The sequence below is a fragment of the Moschus berezovskii genome, chromosome 20 (genome assembly GCF_049115385.1).
Source record: "Moschus berezovskii isolate FMDL1 chromosome 20, NW_MosBer_1.0, whole genome shotgun sequence".
Taxonomy (NCBI): domain Eukaryota; kingdom Metazoa; phylum Chordata; class Mammalia; order Artiodactyla; family Moschidae; genus Moschus; species Moschus berezovskii.
The window spans coordinates 58,397,613-58,413,777 of record NC_142479.1 but is presented as its reverse complement, the minus strand read 5'-3'; the positions used below and the strand labels follow the sequence as shown (position 1 = coordinate 58,413,777).

Sequence of the window (16,165 nt, the reverse complement as noted above, 5' to 3'; positions counted from 1 at the left end):
GCCCCACTCCAGGACGGTATTCGTGGCTTTACCCCTCATCACCCTCTTCACATCACCACACTTTTGCCTCCACACTGAGCCATTCACCACCTTCTCCACTGTTCTCATAGCCTCATGCTTCTCTGCCTGCTGTTCCCTCTGCTTAGATGCCCTTTCATCCTGAGACCACTACCAAACTCCTGCTGCTGCTGCTGTGGCTAAGTTACTTCAGTCGTGTCCGACTCTGTGTGACCCCATAGACGGAAGCCCACCAGGCTCCCCCGTCCCTGGGATTCTCCAGGCAAGAACCCTGGAGTGGGTTGCCATTTCCTTCTCCAATGTGTGAAGGTGAAAGTGAAGTCGCTCAGTCGTGTCCAACCCTTAGCGACCCCACAGACAAACTCCTACTCATCCTTTAAAACCCAACTCAAATGTCCCTTCCCCTCTATAACTTTTTTCTGACCTCCCCAGGCCAAATCAACTGTCTGCCCATGTACTCTCCCAGTATTTATAGATACCTTTATTTAAACCCTGAAGTTCAAACCATTTGCTTGCTTATCTGTTTCTTTCTGGATTGTGAGCTCCCTGATAGGGGAGCACATATTATATTTATTTTTCCATCAATAGTGATTAGTATAAAATCTGATACACAGTAGGTGTACAACTAATGCAATTTCTTATTTATCTATTCATTCAACAAATATTTACTGAGTTCATACCACATCTTGAGCACTGGGGGCTCAACGGTGAACAAGACAGGCAAGATCCCTACTACCATAGATCTTACCTCCTCTAGTTAAATTCCTAGAAAATACATATAAACCTTCACCAACATATGCCCTTTGTTGTATTATGATAGTTTGCAAAGAGTCACCAGCCTTACTAGGAAAGACTTACTTGCTTCCCTACCTGAGTATAGAACAGGAGAGAGAGATGGGGTGAGGGTAGGGGATAGATTGCTTAAATGCAGGCATTAACTCTCAACACTATATTCCCCTAATATTCATTTACCAAGGCTTTAAAACTTGGCTCCTAAATCCTGCAGAAAGGTGACTCATTCTCCAGGACTCTGAATCAGGAAGAAGTGGATGAATAATAAAAATCTGATTGTTAATCAGAGGAAAGGCAGGGAGTAAGGGGGAAGTAACACGAATTGATCTGAAAACCAAACCATTGTGTGAGCAGATGGGCCCCAAGATGGTGGAGGAGAGGATGGTACACAGCCAGGCTCAAATAGCAATGAGCTGGCACAGCCCCTGCTACCCAGTGACCCAGTGGGTCTGATTAATATCTCTTGGCCACTACAGGTCCCTCTGGATGGTATCACCCACTAAAGGGTGAGCGATACCAGCATAATCCTCTAGGAACCACACTGGCATTCAAGGCTCAGACACACCTTCACTGTGTGTGTCTGTTTCCCAAGAAGGATGGGAAACATAACCTCAGTGACCCCAGCTGCCAAATATTGGGTTGGCCAAAAAGCTCGTTGGGGTTTTTCCATATCATCTTATGGTAAAAACCCAAATGAACTTTCAATCAACCTAATACATTTAGAGCAGCTGTCCCATCTTTTTGGCACCATTCAAAAGTGGAAGAGATCATGTTTTTGTGGAAGACAACTTTTCCACAGGCTGGGGTAGAAGGATGGTTTCGTGATGATTCAAGCCTGGTATGTTTATTATGCACTTTATTTCTAATATTACTACATCAGCTCCACCTGAGATCATCAGGCCTTAGATCCCGAAGATCAGGGAACCCTTATCTAAAGAGTAGAGATACTGGGCTGGTAGAAGGACAAAGAAAGAAGATAGACTGCATTTTGAGGTTGGGTTCCCTATAAGTATGACTTGTGGTGAGGATTCTTGTCCCAGAGACTTCCTGGGGATGCAGAAGGGAAGGAGGGAAGCAGGACAAGGCAGGAATCAAATGCTGGCAAGGGGACTTCCCTGGCGGTCCAGTGATTAAGAGATCACCTTCCAATGCAGGGAGAGCGGGTTCAATCCCTGTTTGGGAAGCTAAGATCCCACATGCCCAGAGGCCAGAAAACCAAAAAGCAATATTTTAACAAAGTCAATAAAGACTTTAAAAATGGTCCACATCAAAAAAAAAAAAAAAAAAAGCTGGCAGGAATGTGGTCTCAGCCTGACAACTCCCCTCAGCTTGATCCCACAGCAGGCTGATGGACATGACCGGCGCCACAGCAACCCTGAGGCAAAGGGACTGGCCTTGTGTAACCCCTTGTCCACCAGTCATTAGCCAAGGTCTGAGGGCCATCCAGCTCTTGTCAGCTGAAAATAATTCTCCAGAGAAGGTACAATTGTGAGGTATTCTCAGCAGCCCTACCAGCGGCAGGGGGATGGGTGGGCCAGCCAGCAGAGCGGGACCCCCACAGTGTCCACTACACCCAGCTTTTGACCACGCCTCCTGGATAAGGAAAAGCGGACACCACAGAGGCCTGGCAGCACTCAGAGGCCTCAGTCTCCTCAGAAACCCTTGTCCCATAGTGTTTCCTTTGTGAGGCTAGACAAAGTGATCTTTGAGAAAACGGTCTGCAGGCCAGCCCGGGAGTGAGGTTGGGAGTGGATAGTGGCAGGCCAGCGCCAGCAGGCTGACTCCAAGGCTCCAGCAGGGTCAAGCTTTAAAAGGAAACCACAGTGCGGTAATGTCACAGGACTGGCATCCCTCCAGCAAAAGGGGTTCACAGGAAAGTCAGGGGAGGAAGGTGGGAAATGAAGAGAAAATGTGAGAAAGAGAAGGGAAGTAGAGAAGAAGGTGGCCCAGGAGGTGTGGGGGAGGGAAAGAAAAGGGAGGAGCAGGGGTCTCAGGTCAGAGGTCAGGCAGCCACACCCCATTCAGTTTGCCCTTTTGGGCTGACACATCACTCCGCTGCCCTCCTCTATGGGCCAGCCCTTTCTCTGACTTCCCACCTCCTCCATGAAGCCCCCCAGGGCTCCCCTGTCCACAGTGAGTCTCTCTATAACACTCACTGAGGACACTTCACTTCTGGGATCTGGCAGGTTCTGCCTTGTGCTGTGAATTCTCCTTGGGTAACTTTATGACAAAACTGTCTTATTCATACTTCTCTCTCTCTTTTTATTTTTTTGGCTGTGCCAGGTCATAGTTGAGGCAAGAAGACTCTTAGTTGCGGCATGCGAGATCTAGTTCCCTGACCAGGGATCGAACCCGGGCCACCCTGCATTGGGAGTTTGGAATCTTAACAACTGAACCACCAAGGAAGTCCCTTATTCATGCCTCTCTATCCCACAACACTATGGCACACAGCACAGAACCTGGCTCACGGGTACCTGATCAGCATTCACATGAGAGAGTCAATTCCTAGGCAGGTTGATAAGAAGTCTGGGGGTCCCCAAGGAGACAGGGATGCGGAATTCTCAAGGAGGAGGAAAAGACAAACTTTTTTTCCCTCTACATTCTTTAGGATTATATATCGATAATGTATCCTGCTTGAGGACAGTTTCTGGGGAAAAACCTTGATGTGACAGGGGAAGAATCCCTTGAGAAAAAGGATGCACGACCTGACATTTGAGGGGTGCTGATACCATGCAACCACAAAGACCATGCCTCCAGTGGGGAGGCGGGGACAGGGATAGCCAGGGGCTGGGACCACGGCCGAGTCATTGCACTCCCGAGCCCCTGCTTGAGCAAAGAACAGACCAGGCCAGCAGCTCTGGGCAGGGAGAGACAAGGATGAGCTGGGCTATAAGCCCTGCCAGGTCAGGAACCATACATGACCCCTGTGCACCCATATGGACCGAGGGCCTGGCACAGAGCAGGTGTTCAGCGAGCATGTGTCCCCTGAGGATGTGATGACGGCACCAGAGGGTCCAGACCTGAGGCCGGCGGGCACCCAACACCCTGGCAGGAAGGGAGAGGGAGGCCTCAGAGCTGCAGCGGCTGCCTGGGCTTCCCTCGTGTGATGGGCTGGAGCTCACTGGGGACGAGCTGTTCCTGCGCGGCTGGGAGGCAGGAATCAGGGCTGCTGACCCGGGGCCTTTGTTCTATGGCTTCAGTGGGGCGGGCAGCCAAAGGAAACACACTCTGGCTGGGATCCCTCCCACATGCCCCACATCAGACCAGGAACAATCAGCCCATAGAGTAGCAGCGGGCCTGCCCCCCACCCTGGTGCCGTCGTGGTCTATGTGTAAGCCTCTCCTAGGGGGAACTTTTTTCCCCTCAGTCCAAACCTTCTCCTCATGTGTCTCCCACATCAAACTTAACCATTCCCTTTGGTGCCTTGAATATGACATGTGTGTGTGCTTAGTTGCTCAGTCGTGTCAGACTCTTTGCAACCCCATGGTCTGTAGCCTGCTAGGCTCCTCTGTCCATGGGATTCTCCAGGCAAGAATACTAGAGTGGGTTGCCATGCCCTCCTCCAGGGGATCTTCCCAACCCAGGGATCAAACCCAGATCTCCTGCCTAGAAGGTGGATTCTTTACTGTCTGAGCCACCAGGGAAGCCCTGAATATGACATAAATACTAATAAATATTAGAAGGCAGCAGTCCCCAACCTTTTCGGCACCAGGGATGGGTTTCACAGAAGACAATTTTTCCATGGACTGGGGTTGGGGGGGATGGTTTGGGGATGATTCAAGAGCATTCCATTTATTCTGCCCTTTATTTCTATTATTAATCCATCAGCTCCATCTCAGATTATCAGGCATTAGATCCCAGATGTTGGGGACCCCTGTGCGAAGGAACTGAAATTCCTACCTCACTCCTGAATTCAAATCGCTGGGTGTGTCTGTGTGTCTGTGCATATCTGATCTCTCTTTCCCCTAATCTCTCTGATATCAATTTTTTGTTATAAGAAAATATTTAATTTGATCAGGCTCAAATGCTATAAAATACTACAGCAAATTGAACATTTTAACATTCTAGGAACAGTATTCCTTTTCTCTGATATCATTTTTCTCCAGTCTCTCAACTTTTGTTGATTTGCATAAACAATATTGTAGGTAATAGATAGAAGTCATTTTTATATTACTTGGGTATGCTTTAGAATGACACACATTTACCTTTTTCATCAAGCTTTCCTAAAGGCCAATGTTAAAGTGAACACACAGGTAGATTAGCTCTGCTGGTTAGAACCCCAGTGCAAGTGAAGCCAATCTGGGTCATAGGTTTGATCACCCCAGAAGCCAATGATAATCTCTGTTCGATTGGCCACACAATACAACTGCAAACTGGTCCCAACCAAATTGCAGACATCTTCAGTCTATCTCTCACAATGGGGATTAAGCCACGGTGACTACAGCCCAGCAAAAATGTATCCTTAGTGCTCAGGAACAACTCATACTGCCTAACTGCCTCTGGGGGTGTTGTCAGTATGTCTGCAGATAAGGATTATGTTAATTTAGTTGGACTTCTAGCTGGGGAAGTACCCCAGGAGTGGGCTTTGGGGTAAGGAGAAACCAGCTTGAGATTATCATGGGCCTCCAGATTTGACTGAATTTTGTAATGAGGTAGACAACAATTCAGTATCCTACAGGTAGGAGGATTCAAACTCATAATCCCCAGCCTGCAGTCTGGGGTTGTCTGGGGCAGCATCCCCAAAAAACATCTGTGCTATGCAATATGGTGACAACCAGCCATACACGGCTCCTGAGGAACATAGAAACTAATTTTTTTTATTTAATTTGATTTAAACTTTGTACTTAAGCTTTAATTAAACTTGATTCATTTAAATTTAAATAGCCACCATTTTGGACTGTAGAGAGATAGAGTACAAAAAGTAATAATATACCAACAGTGACAATAAAATAGTACCAACACTTAATAAGAGCTTACTAGTTTTCAGTCACTCTCCTAAGTGTACTGGCTCATTAAATTGTGCTCCAGTATCTTGCAAAGACACTACTTGTTTCCCACATGTTGTGTGATGAAAAAATAAATTCATGTAAAATAATCATTACTAACTTCACTACATATTCTGACATCGTGTAGTTTCCAAATCTATGTATACTAAAATTTTAATTATCATTAGTCAGTGTTTTTTTTTTTTTTTTATTTTAAGTAAAAAAAGGGTTGGAGGACTTTCCTGGTGGTCCAGTGGTTAAGACTCCACCCTTCCAATGTAGGGGAGGGGGGCAAGTTTCTGTGGCAAAAAAAAAAAAACTTTTTTAATTTAAAAAAGGGGTTGATTCATATCTTCAAAAAGATTAGAATTGAGTGACTTAAAAGGTGAGCTGAAGGGCAGATGAGAGAAAAGAAAAAAACTAACTTCACTTTCAATTTTCCCCACTGTTTCTCACCCTCTTTTCAGAGAGAAGCCCCCTGAAAGCAGACACTCATTTCCTTCCTTGTGTCCCTCAAGAAAGGACAGAGGGAGCCGAGGGGAATTAAAGAGAACCTCGTTTCTGTTTCCTGCCCTTGGAGTGGAACACCACTGGCTCCCTCTGCCCCTGAACCACCCTATGCCCACCTCAAGCCATAGCCTGCATCCATTTCCAGAGGCTACAGATGCGTGAGTGTGTGTGGGTGCCAGGATGGAAGGCATGTGCAGTCCACTCACCTGAGCACATCTCCCCCTTGTAGCGGACACAGGAGAAGTCATCACACTCACAGTACTTGCCCGTGATCTTGCCAAAGTCACTGCTGTGGCAGACACACTGGCCACAGAGACACTCGCCCCGCTGGCTGCAGATGGGTTGGCCCTCCCGGGGGCTGCACTCGTCCTGCTGCGAGGGGCGGTAGTCCTCTTCCGAGCACTCGCACTGGGACCCCAGCCAGCCGGGCCCACAGCGGCACACCCCACACTCAAAGGTCCCATTGCCATTGTTGCAGCGGGGGCTATAAGGCTCAGCCTCGGCCTGGCAGGCACAGTCACAGTCAAAAGTGACCTGCACGGTGAGGCTGTCTTTGAAGCCCACAGGCTTGATGGTGAAGGACTTCTCCTTCTTCTGGGGACAGCCACGCACTTTGGCCTCAATGCTGAAGCTCACCTGGATGGAAAGTAAGACCGTGTTCAGACACAGGGGATCCTGTTGACACTCCAGCCCTGGAGGGAAAGAAGCTGTTCCCTGCCCTGCCCAGGAATACTCAAACTGGGTGTCCTGTCCCCCGCAAGCCAAAGTTCCTCAGCTTTGCCACTACCAGGGTCTGCAAAGCCAAAGCAAGAGCCTGGGGACAGTTCTGCCATTGTGACCTGCTGGCTGGGTGCAGACATGGCTTATAATCACGAGATAGCTTTTTTAAAATAAATAAATAAACCAGTTCAAGCAGAGCAGAACCTATGATCTTATAAACACTCTGCCTTGGCCAGCTAAGCTAGCTGGTTACATAATATCAAGGTACCCAAAGCACTATTTTGTGGCATTGTATGGTAACCCTGGGGCTTCCTGGGTGGCTCAGTGGTAAAGAATCTGCCTGCCAATATAGGAGATGCAGGAGACATGGGTTCAGTCCCTGGGTGGAGAAGATCCCCTGGAGAAGGAATGGCAACCCACTTCAGTATTCTTGCCTGGGAAATCCCATGGACAGAGGAGTCTGGCGGGACTATAGTCAATGGGGTCACAAAAGAATCAGACGTGACAACGACTAAACAACAACAATGGTAACCCTAACCCTAACCCATACAGTGTCACATAGTGGCCAACCACAGGCTCAAAGTCTACTGTTCAATTTCTTTATAGTTTTTTTTTTATTTGTTTATTTATTTTGGTCCTGCCTTGCAGCATGCAAGATCTTAATTCCCCAACCAGGGATCGAAACCATGCGCCCTGCAGTGGAAGCACAGTGATAACCACTAGACCACCAGGGAGGTCCCTGTTCAATTTCCATATAACATTTCATCACTTGTGCAGTTAAACATGTTTCAGGCCAATATCTGTTACTAGGATGTGTGCACATGTGCCTAGAATACAGACAGAAAGAGGGATGGATGGACGCAGACAGACATATAGACGTTAAATGATACAGACATGGAGGACGTAACTGTAGACAAGCCCCTCTTCTCTTCCCACCCCTTTCACCATCCCTCTCCCCTGAGGCAGAAGCTGAGGGGAACCAACCACTAGGAAAGCAAAGCCGCAGAGGGGCTAAGCAGGCAAAATGAACGTTTGCATTCTGAAATTCCGTGATGGTGGGTATTTTCGCCCATTCTGTTTGCTGCCAAATCTTCAGCAGCTAGGACAATGCCTGGCACGAAGTCAGGGCTCAATAAATATTTACAGATGACATTTCCATTTTACGTTGTGAAGCAAAGAAAGGCATTACCTTAGAGGAGGGGGGAGACGGGTAAGGGGCTGAAGGCAAGAAATATTATCATATGCAATCGACTGTGCATAAACAGTCACCTAAATGCAAGGAAAAATCCTGATGGGTAAGTTGCTTAATGGAGAAAGTTTAGGCAACAGAAGCCTCGGAGGCAAAGCCTGGCAGCTCCGTTACATCTGACTTGTAAGGACACTCAGGAAGAAAGTACAGGGAAGGAAGGGGTGGGTGCCCACAGAGGTTCCGGGCACAGGCCAAGGTGAGAGCCGCAGCGTCAGCCCCTGTCCAGCCCACCTCACCGTGTCTCCAATCTTGAGTCCGATACAAGACTTCAGGCCTGGGATGACTTCATTGTTGAGACAGGTGGCGTTGAAGGATAAGGACAGCTCCTCGGGGAGGTCACGCACTTCCAGCTCTACTTTAGAGCGGATTTTCTGAGCAAGAAAGGGCAAAAGAAGGCAAGAAAACAGGCTGAGAGGACACAAGTAGGGGCCAGTTACATCCCAAGCAAAAACCACCAGGTGGTCCTGGACTCACCTGCCCTGCTAAATGCTGAGGTCCACCTGCCAGCTGCCACAGCATCCCTAGGAGCCTGTATCTTACTAACCTTCCAGCCCAAGACCTGTTATCGCTCTTTCTCTACTTGTGTCTAGGAGTCTGGGTAAAATCTAAACCAGCTGTGCCCTCCTGCAGGACTCACGGACTTGCAAGAAAGGAGTGCTGATACTGGTCGCCTTGGGTGGTACCACTTTCTACCTAATTTTTCATCAGCCTCACATTCCCCATAATTCAGCTCCCTATGTCCATTGTTGTTGGAGCCCAGCTCTCCCTCAGCCTGCACCCACTCCCAGTTTCAGGGTCCTGCTCCTTAACATCATCCCCATTGCCTCCTTCCATTTCACCTTCTCTAAACAGTTCCCCTATTGTTCCTATGGCTCCCTCCATCCCCTCCTGAGCCATGTCTGTTGCAGAAGGCTGCATTCCTCCCAATGCTGCCTATCATCCAGCCTGTGGAAGAAAAAGAAGAAGGCAGTCAAGGCTGCATGGTGGACTAGCTGCCAGGACTCCCAAATCTGAGGCCTCCTGGGTAACGCCAAATGCAGCAGACTCTTAGCAGGTCCATTCCCAGTGTAAGACACTTACCCCATAAGCATCCACAATGAGCTGAAGAACATTGCTGGAATCAGTAGACAGAACCCCTACTGTGGTCCCTGGGATGAGCTCACTATAGTTCTAGAAAAGAAGACAAAGATGTCTAGGGACGACTGATAAGGGTGGTAGTCTCCAAAAGCCCTCCCCAAATAGATGGAGGGTCTTGAAACGAAACTTGAGGGAGGGATGTGATATTTTACTTATCACTGCCAGGAATATATCTAGCAGTTTTTCAGCCCTGAGAAAAATTACAGAGAACTTCTCACACCCCTCTTCCCACTAAATTACTCCCCTCCACCACTGCAAACGTCAACATACCCATCCTGCTAGGTTCAAGGTTGGAGGAGAGAGGTTCACCAAAAGTAATCATTAGCTCCCAGGTCTTTCCTGACTGGGGACCATGGCCAAAGGTAGTCATGGTTGGTTCCCTGAGATAGGTCCACCCATCACAGACCCCACTCCCACTCCAGGAAGCCCCGAAGGTATAGTCACCTGGTAGAGATTGACTACACTTTCAGTCACTGCAAAGATCAAATTGATGTTTTTCTGGGATAGCTTCTCAGTCATCAACCCCAAGGAGGGATAATCCTGTAAAAAGGGAGGATGTGGAGATTAGTTAAGAAGAAGTCTATTCACATACATTCCTAGATTCTAAACCTTAGGACTTGGTTGATTTGGGAAATGGCCCAGACAGTGGTGGGGCTTAAACATTTTCACCCCATGACAATGAGAAGCAAACACAAACTAGGTGTGAACTCGGGACAGATGAAGAGATACAGGCTTGTAGTATCAAAACTAAACACCTCTTTCTTCTTACTCAGATTTGAAGCATCCACACCAAGGAGCAGCTTCCTGGAGCAGGTACTGCCAGGCCTCGTCGTTTTGAAGGAGCCTGTTTTGTGGCTCCTGACGAATGCCTTGGCTTGGTGTTCACAGTACTGTGCCGTGTGATCTCAGCCTTCCTTTCCAGTCATCATGCAACCTCTCTCCCGCTTTCACTCACCACCGATCTGGCCCCCTGTCTTTCTCCCACCTGAAGTGAACTTCTTTTTGTTAACCCTAATCCTTCCTTAGGATCCAGCTCAGGTCTCACCTTCTCCAGGAGGCCTTCCTTGACCACCCCAGCTCACGATGAGCTTTCTTCTTTTGAATACCTAAAGCCTTTATCAAATGTTTCACCTAGTTAGCATTAATCATGCACCTTCTGTTATTGGTACCATATCTTCTAGACTCGGAGAAGGCAATGGCAAGCCACTCCAGTACTCTTGCCTAGAAAATCCCATGGATGGAGGAGCCTGGTAGGCTGCAGTCCGTGGGATCGCTAAGGGTCGGACACGACTGAGCGACTTCACTTTCACTTTTCACTTTCACACATTGGAGAAGGAAATGGCAACCCACTCCAGTGTTCTTGAATGGAGAATCCCAGGGACGGGGGAGCCTGGTGGGCTTCCGTCTAAGGGGTCACACAGAGTCGGACACGACTGAAGTGACTCAGCAGCAGCAGCAGCATCTTCTAGACTAAACCAAAAACTCTTTAAGAGCAGGACATTATATAGTCTTGTAAACATTCTCCAACCCCAGTGAGGGCATGCTTAGTGTGTATGTGTTCAGTCGCTTCAGTTGTGTCTAATTCTTTGCTACCCCATGGACTGTAGCCCGCCAGGCTCCTCCATCCATGGAATTCTCCAGGCAAGAATACTGGAGTGGGTTGCCATACTCTCCACCAAAGAATCTTCCCAATCCAGGGATCGAACCCACGTCTCCATGCAGGGGCCCTGGGTCCAATCCCTGGTCAGGGAACTAAGATCCCACATGCTGCAACTAAGAGTTCATATGCCGCCATGAAACTCAAAGATCTAAGTGCTGCAACTGAGACCCGATGCGGCCAAATAAATAAATAAAATATCTTTAAGGGTTTTCTGTATTAAAAAATAATAATAATTTTTTTTTAGTTTTCAACTTTAAAAAGTGTTCTCATGTATCAGCTAAACCATCCTTTAGCCCTTGTATCCGTCTAGTCAAGGCAATGGTTTTTCCCATGGTCATGTATGGATGTGAGAGTTGGACTGTGAAGAAGGCTGATCGCCGAAGAATCGATGCTTTTGAACTGTGGTGCTGGAGAAGACTCTTGAGAGTCCCTTATACTGCAAGGAGATCCAACCAGTCCATTCTAAGGGAGATCAATCCTGGATGTTCATTGGAGGGACTGATGCTAAAGCTGAAACTGCAATACTTTGGCCACCTCATGCGACGAGTTGACTCACTGGAAAAGACTCTGATGCTGGGAAAGGTTGGGGGCGGGAGGAGAAGGGGACGACGGAGAATGAGATGGCTGGATGGCATCACTGACTCTGTGGACATGAGTTTGAGTGTACTCCGGGAGTTGGTGATGGACAGGGAGGCCTGGCGTGCTGTGATTCATGGGGTCGCAAAGAGTCGGACACGACTGAGCGACTGAACTGAACTGAACTGAGCCCTTGTATTCCAGCTGAATGACTCTGAGCCCTTTATCCTTTCCTCGCAGGGCTGGCTCGCCATGGTTGGCCAGGCTTTGTCTCTTTTTCCTCTGTCTTCTTCCAATAACCACAGAGAGCACGATGCTCCAAGAAGGAGCTAGTTTGTACACAACGACAGGATGGCCATGCTTTCCAGCTGAACATGTAAAAGTCCTCCGGGTCCATTCTGGATGCCATGAGGCTGCAGCGGGTGCTGGAGGCAGTGGGGGTAGCAGTAACACTGACCCCAGCCAGGACCCTTTTATGGTTGTGCAGGTTGTACCCTGGATGAAGACAGACTGCAAAGAGCCCTGCAACTTGCCAAGAGGAAGGCCTGTCATGTTCATACTCACACAAAGACTCTGCCTGAGTTAGGGCAGTCCCGGCCATAGTGAATAGGAATCATAAGTGGAAAACAGAGTCTCACCATGGTGGTGGAGGCAGAATAATGGTTGTCACTGCCCACATGACACTGCCCATCATTGGGCTGGACGATGCCTGCCAGCCTTCCATCCAGCGCTATATGGGTCTTGGCATCAGTGGTAAACACCAGCAAGTGGGAGGCATCATTCCTCCAGCCAATCTTCTCCTGTTTAAAAAAAAAAAAAAGGTGAAAGACAGCAACTTTAGCTATGTCACTGGTACAAAACAAAGACCCAAGGAGTTCCCAATCTGAAGGGCTAGACATGGGCTGGAGAATGGCCTCAGTCCCAGTCCTTGGAACACAGGCTGGAGCTTTCCAACTCAACAGTTTCTGTTCTCTTAGAAAAACAGTCTCAGAGCTCACTAGTTCAAGCAGCTGAAAGACACCTACTTCATCTCCAAATAGAACTTCTTCAATGAGAATCACACGGCCCATCCAGAAACCCACCTGCATCTGCAGAGCTGGGCTGGGCTAGAAGAAATCTTGCCTGAACATCTGCCCACTTTGCTAAGGCTAAGTGAACCCAGCCTGGACTCAGATACACTTCCAGAGAAGGTGGGGAAGTGTAAGCATCTCCCCAGTAAGCATCTGGGTCCCCTAAGGTTCAAAAAAATATCAGCTCTGGCCAGGGAGCAAATACAAGCAGAGGTTGTTTATCAGCAGCAACATGTGTTGCTCATACTGTACAAAGCTCTGCTTAGTTCCTATCTTGTATTTCACCCAGAAATCCCCACCGCTGAGCCACTTCCTCCCCATTTTGATCTGCACCAACCACACCTGGCACTCCACACCCTCCAAACTCACATCACAGACGGTAGCCTGCATGATGGCATCAAAACCACCCTCTGGGGCATCTCGGTTCCGTGACACACTCTGCTTCTTCACCTCCTCATTGAAGCGGGTCACCTGGTCAGTTAGTGTCAGCACATGTTTGTAGCCAAACATGGGCAAACAGGAAGCCTTCATACTAGGGAGGGAAGGAGATGATTTAAACAGACATCTGACAGAAAAGATTGCAGGGAGGGGGACTTCCCTGGCAGTCCAGTGCTTCCAATACAGGGAATGCAGGTTCGATCCCTGGTCAGGGAACTAAGGGATCTCACATGCCACGTGGTGTAGCCAGGGATAGGGGTGGAGAAAACACTGCCTGGGGAGTGGGAGGGAAAAGAGGGAGAGAGATGTGGAAAGTGGTATGCCCAGTCCAGTTCTATGCAGCTAGAATTATCCAGAGAGTTTAGACTCTAAACCCTTCAAATTACCTAGGCATCACATTGAACTAACCTCTACCTAGCTCAGAGGTTAAGAGAGTGAACTGTGGAACCAGACTGGCTTGATTCAAATCCTAGTTCCTTGACTTACTAGTCATGGAACCCTAGGCAAGCTTCTCTATACCTTACCTATAAAACAAATGGGGACATGATATCTAGTAAGGATTGCTGTGAAGCCTTGTTGTTCAGTCACTCAGTTGTGTCCAACTCTTTGCAACCCCGTGGACTGCAACACCCAGGCTTCCCTATCCATCACCAACTCCCAGAGCTTGCTCAAACTCATATCCATTGAGTCAGTGATGCCATCTAACCATCAAATCCCCTGTTGTCCCCTTCTCCTTCTGCCTTCAATCTTTCCAGCATCATGGTCTTTTCCAATGAGCCAGCTCTTCGCATCAGGTGGCCAAAGTATTGGAGCTTCAGCATCAGTCCTTCCAATGAATATTCAGGACTGATTTCCTTTAGGATTGACAGGTTTGATCTCCTTGCTGTCCAAAGGAGTCTCAAGAGTCTTCTCCAACACCACAGTTTGAAAGCATAAATTCTTTGGCACTCAACCTTCTTTATGGACCAACTCTCACATCCATACATGACTACTGGAAAAACCATAGCTTTGATTATACACTTTTTTGACTATACGGACCTTTGTTGGCAAAGTAATATCTCTGCCTTTTAATACACTGTCTAGGTTTGTCATAGCTTTTCTTCCAAGGAGCAAGCATCTTTTAGTTGTAAGGTTTAAGTGAGTTAACATGGGGAAGGTTCTCAGATCAGAGTGAGGCTCTGGTTGCTATTGCTAACACCTTATACTCAACACTTCTCTAAAGTAACATTAACATAACAATAAGCAAAAGTTCATCAATAACCTTATGTCTCTGAGCTATCAATAAATTGATAGCTCTGTGTCAAACAGGAGTATTTCTGTCCCCACTCCATTGGATTATTTCTTTAACTCATGGTTGATATCCTTACTAGGTAAACTTACAACCCACATAACTCTCAAATCTAAAAAGTAAAGCTGTACCCTGTCAGACTTGATAACCATTATTTTAAATTATAATCCATTAATTTGCATAGTCTCTCCACCAATTAAATAAAGAAACCATTCAATTGTAAGCCAAAGTCTCAAAGTAGGGACATATCCATTTATGCTAGATGGTTCAGTAAATATCATTTCCACTCTTTTATATTCCTCAAGGACTTAATTCCTTACATTTTAACTCTGTAGGACCCATCTTCTAGATAAGGAGGACAATAACAATGGAATCAATCATTCTGAAATCATAACTCCTCTATTTACTTATCCATAAAGTTCCCTCTCTACGTTTGGTCTCATTTCTCTTTTATTCTCTCTTGTCTACTATTTATTTGTGACCTAGACCATAAAGCTAATGAATTTCCTTTCTAGGTCTCCAAATATCTTTGTTTATTATTAATAATTTTGGTTTATTATTAACTATTAACACAGTAAGTGGGTTGGCCCGCTTGCCAGACAGGGAGACCTTGGTAAAGAGGAGAAACAATCTGGCCAGAAGGCAGCCAACAAAGCCAACCTGGAGGTAGAAATAAGGAGCAGGACTTGGGCATATCTGGGGCAATGGGAAGAGATGCTATCCTGGCTTCTACAGGACAGACTTACTCATAGCAAGGGTTTCTGATGGCCTCTGGTGGAGAAATATACATGTATGGTGACACAGGCTTGTCCACAAAGGCCCCGAAGCCAATCCGCAGGTTACTGGTGAGCTTACGCATCTGGGAAGCCAGCTTGGTACCCAGGTTCTGGATGTTCCGGAGGTCATCCTTCATGGAGTAAGACAAGTCCATTAAGTAGTAGATGTCCACAGGGTAATCTTCCACCTGCCGAACTTGGACGGAGAAAATCTTCGAATCATCTGTAAGGCAGAAGGACATTAAGTCTTCTCCTCTTCTTCCTCTAAGACTTAAGCAGATTTGGACATATTTGCTGGGCTGTGCTGTGCTTAGTCACTCAGTCATGTCTGACTCTTTGCCACCCTGTAGATTGTAGCCTGCCAGGATCCTCTGCCCATGGGATTCTCCAGGCAAGAATACTGGAGTGGGTTGCTGTGTCCTCCTTCAGGGGATCTTCCCAACCCAGAAATCAAACCCAGGTCTCCCATAGGTAGATTCTTTACCATCTAACCACCAGGGAAGCCCATGAATACTGGAGTGGGTAGCCTATCCTTTCTCCAGGGGATCTTTCTGACCCAGGAATGGAACCAGAGTCTCCTGCATTGCAGGTGGATTCTTTACTAGCTGAGCTATCAGGGAAGCCTTTGGATATATTTAGGATAAAGCAACTTTTTTTTTTTTTTTTTGCTGTGCCATGTGGCTTATGGGATCTTAGTTCCCTGACCAGGGACTGAACCCAGGCCACCACAGTAAAAGTGAGAAGTTCTAACCACTGAACCACCAGGAATTCCCTGAAGTAATTTCTTGAGCAAACCAAACTTGCAATTCCTCTCCCCTTGCAATTCTATTACTCTTTCAATCTCCTAACTCTCCTATTTTTAACCTCTTCTTTTCCATTCTAAAAGTCTTCACTGTCTCTAAATCCCCGTCTGTCTAATCCCTGGGTCCCAAGGGTTTACCACCCA

General features: G+C 47.3%; 1 protein-coding gene across 2 annotated transcripts in view; it reads right to left on the bottom strand.

Annotated features, from left to right (window-relative positions):
- ITGB3 (integrin subunit beta 3) overlaps window positions 1-16,165 on the bottom strand; it is a 63,855-nt gene that overhangs the window by 15,403 nt on the left and 32,287 nt on the right. For both annotated transcript variants that reach the window (XM_055408140.2, XM_088829188.1), the window contains exons 4-10: window positions 15,190-15,442; window positions 13,087-13,249; window positions 12,286-12,447; window positions 9,856-9,951; window positions 9,355-9,444; window positions 8,511-8,645; window positions 6,512-6,941 (exon numbers count right to left, since the gene is read on the bottom strand). In XM_055408140.2, coding sequence (XP_055264115.2) covers window positions 6,512-6,941; window positions 8,511-8,645; window positions 9,355-9,444; window positions 9,856-9,951; window positions 12,286-12,447; window positions 13,087-13,249; window positions 15,190-15,442 — 1,329 coding nt within the window. The remainder of the gene's footprint in view (window positions 1-6,511; window positions 6,942-8,510; window positions 8,646-9,354; window positions 9,445-9,855; window positions 9,952-12,285; window positions 12,448-13,086; window positions 13,250-15,189; window positions 15,443-16,165) is intronic.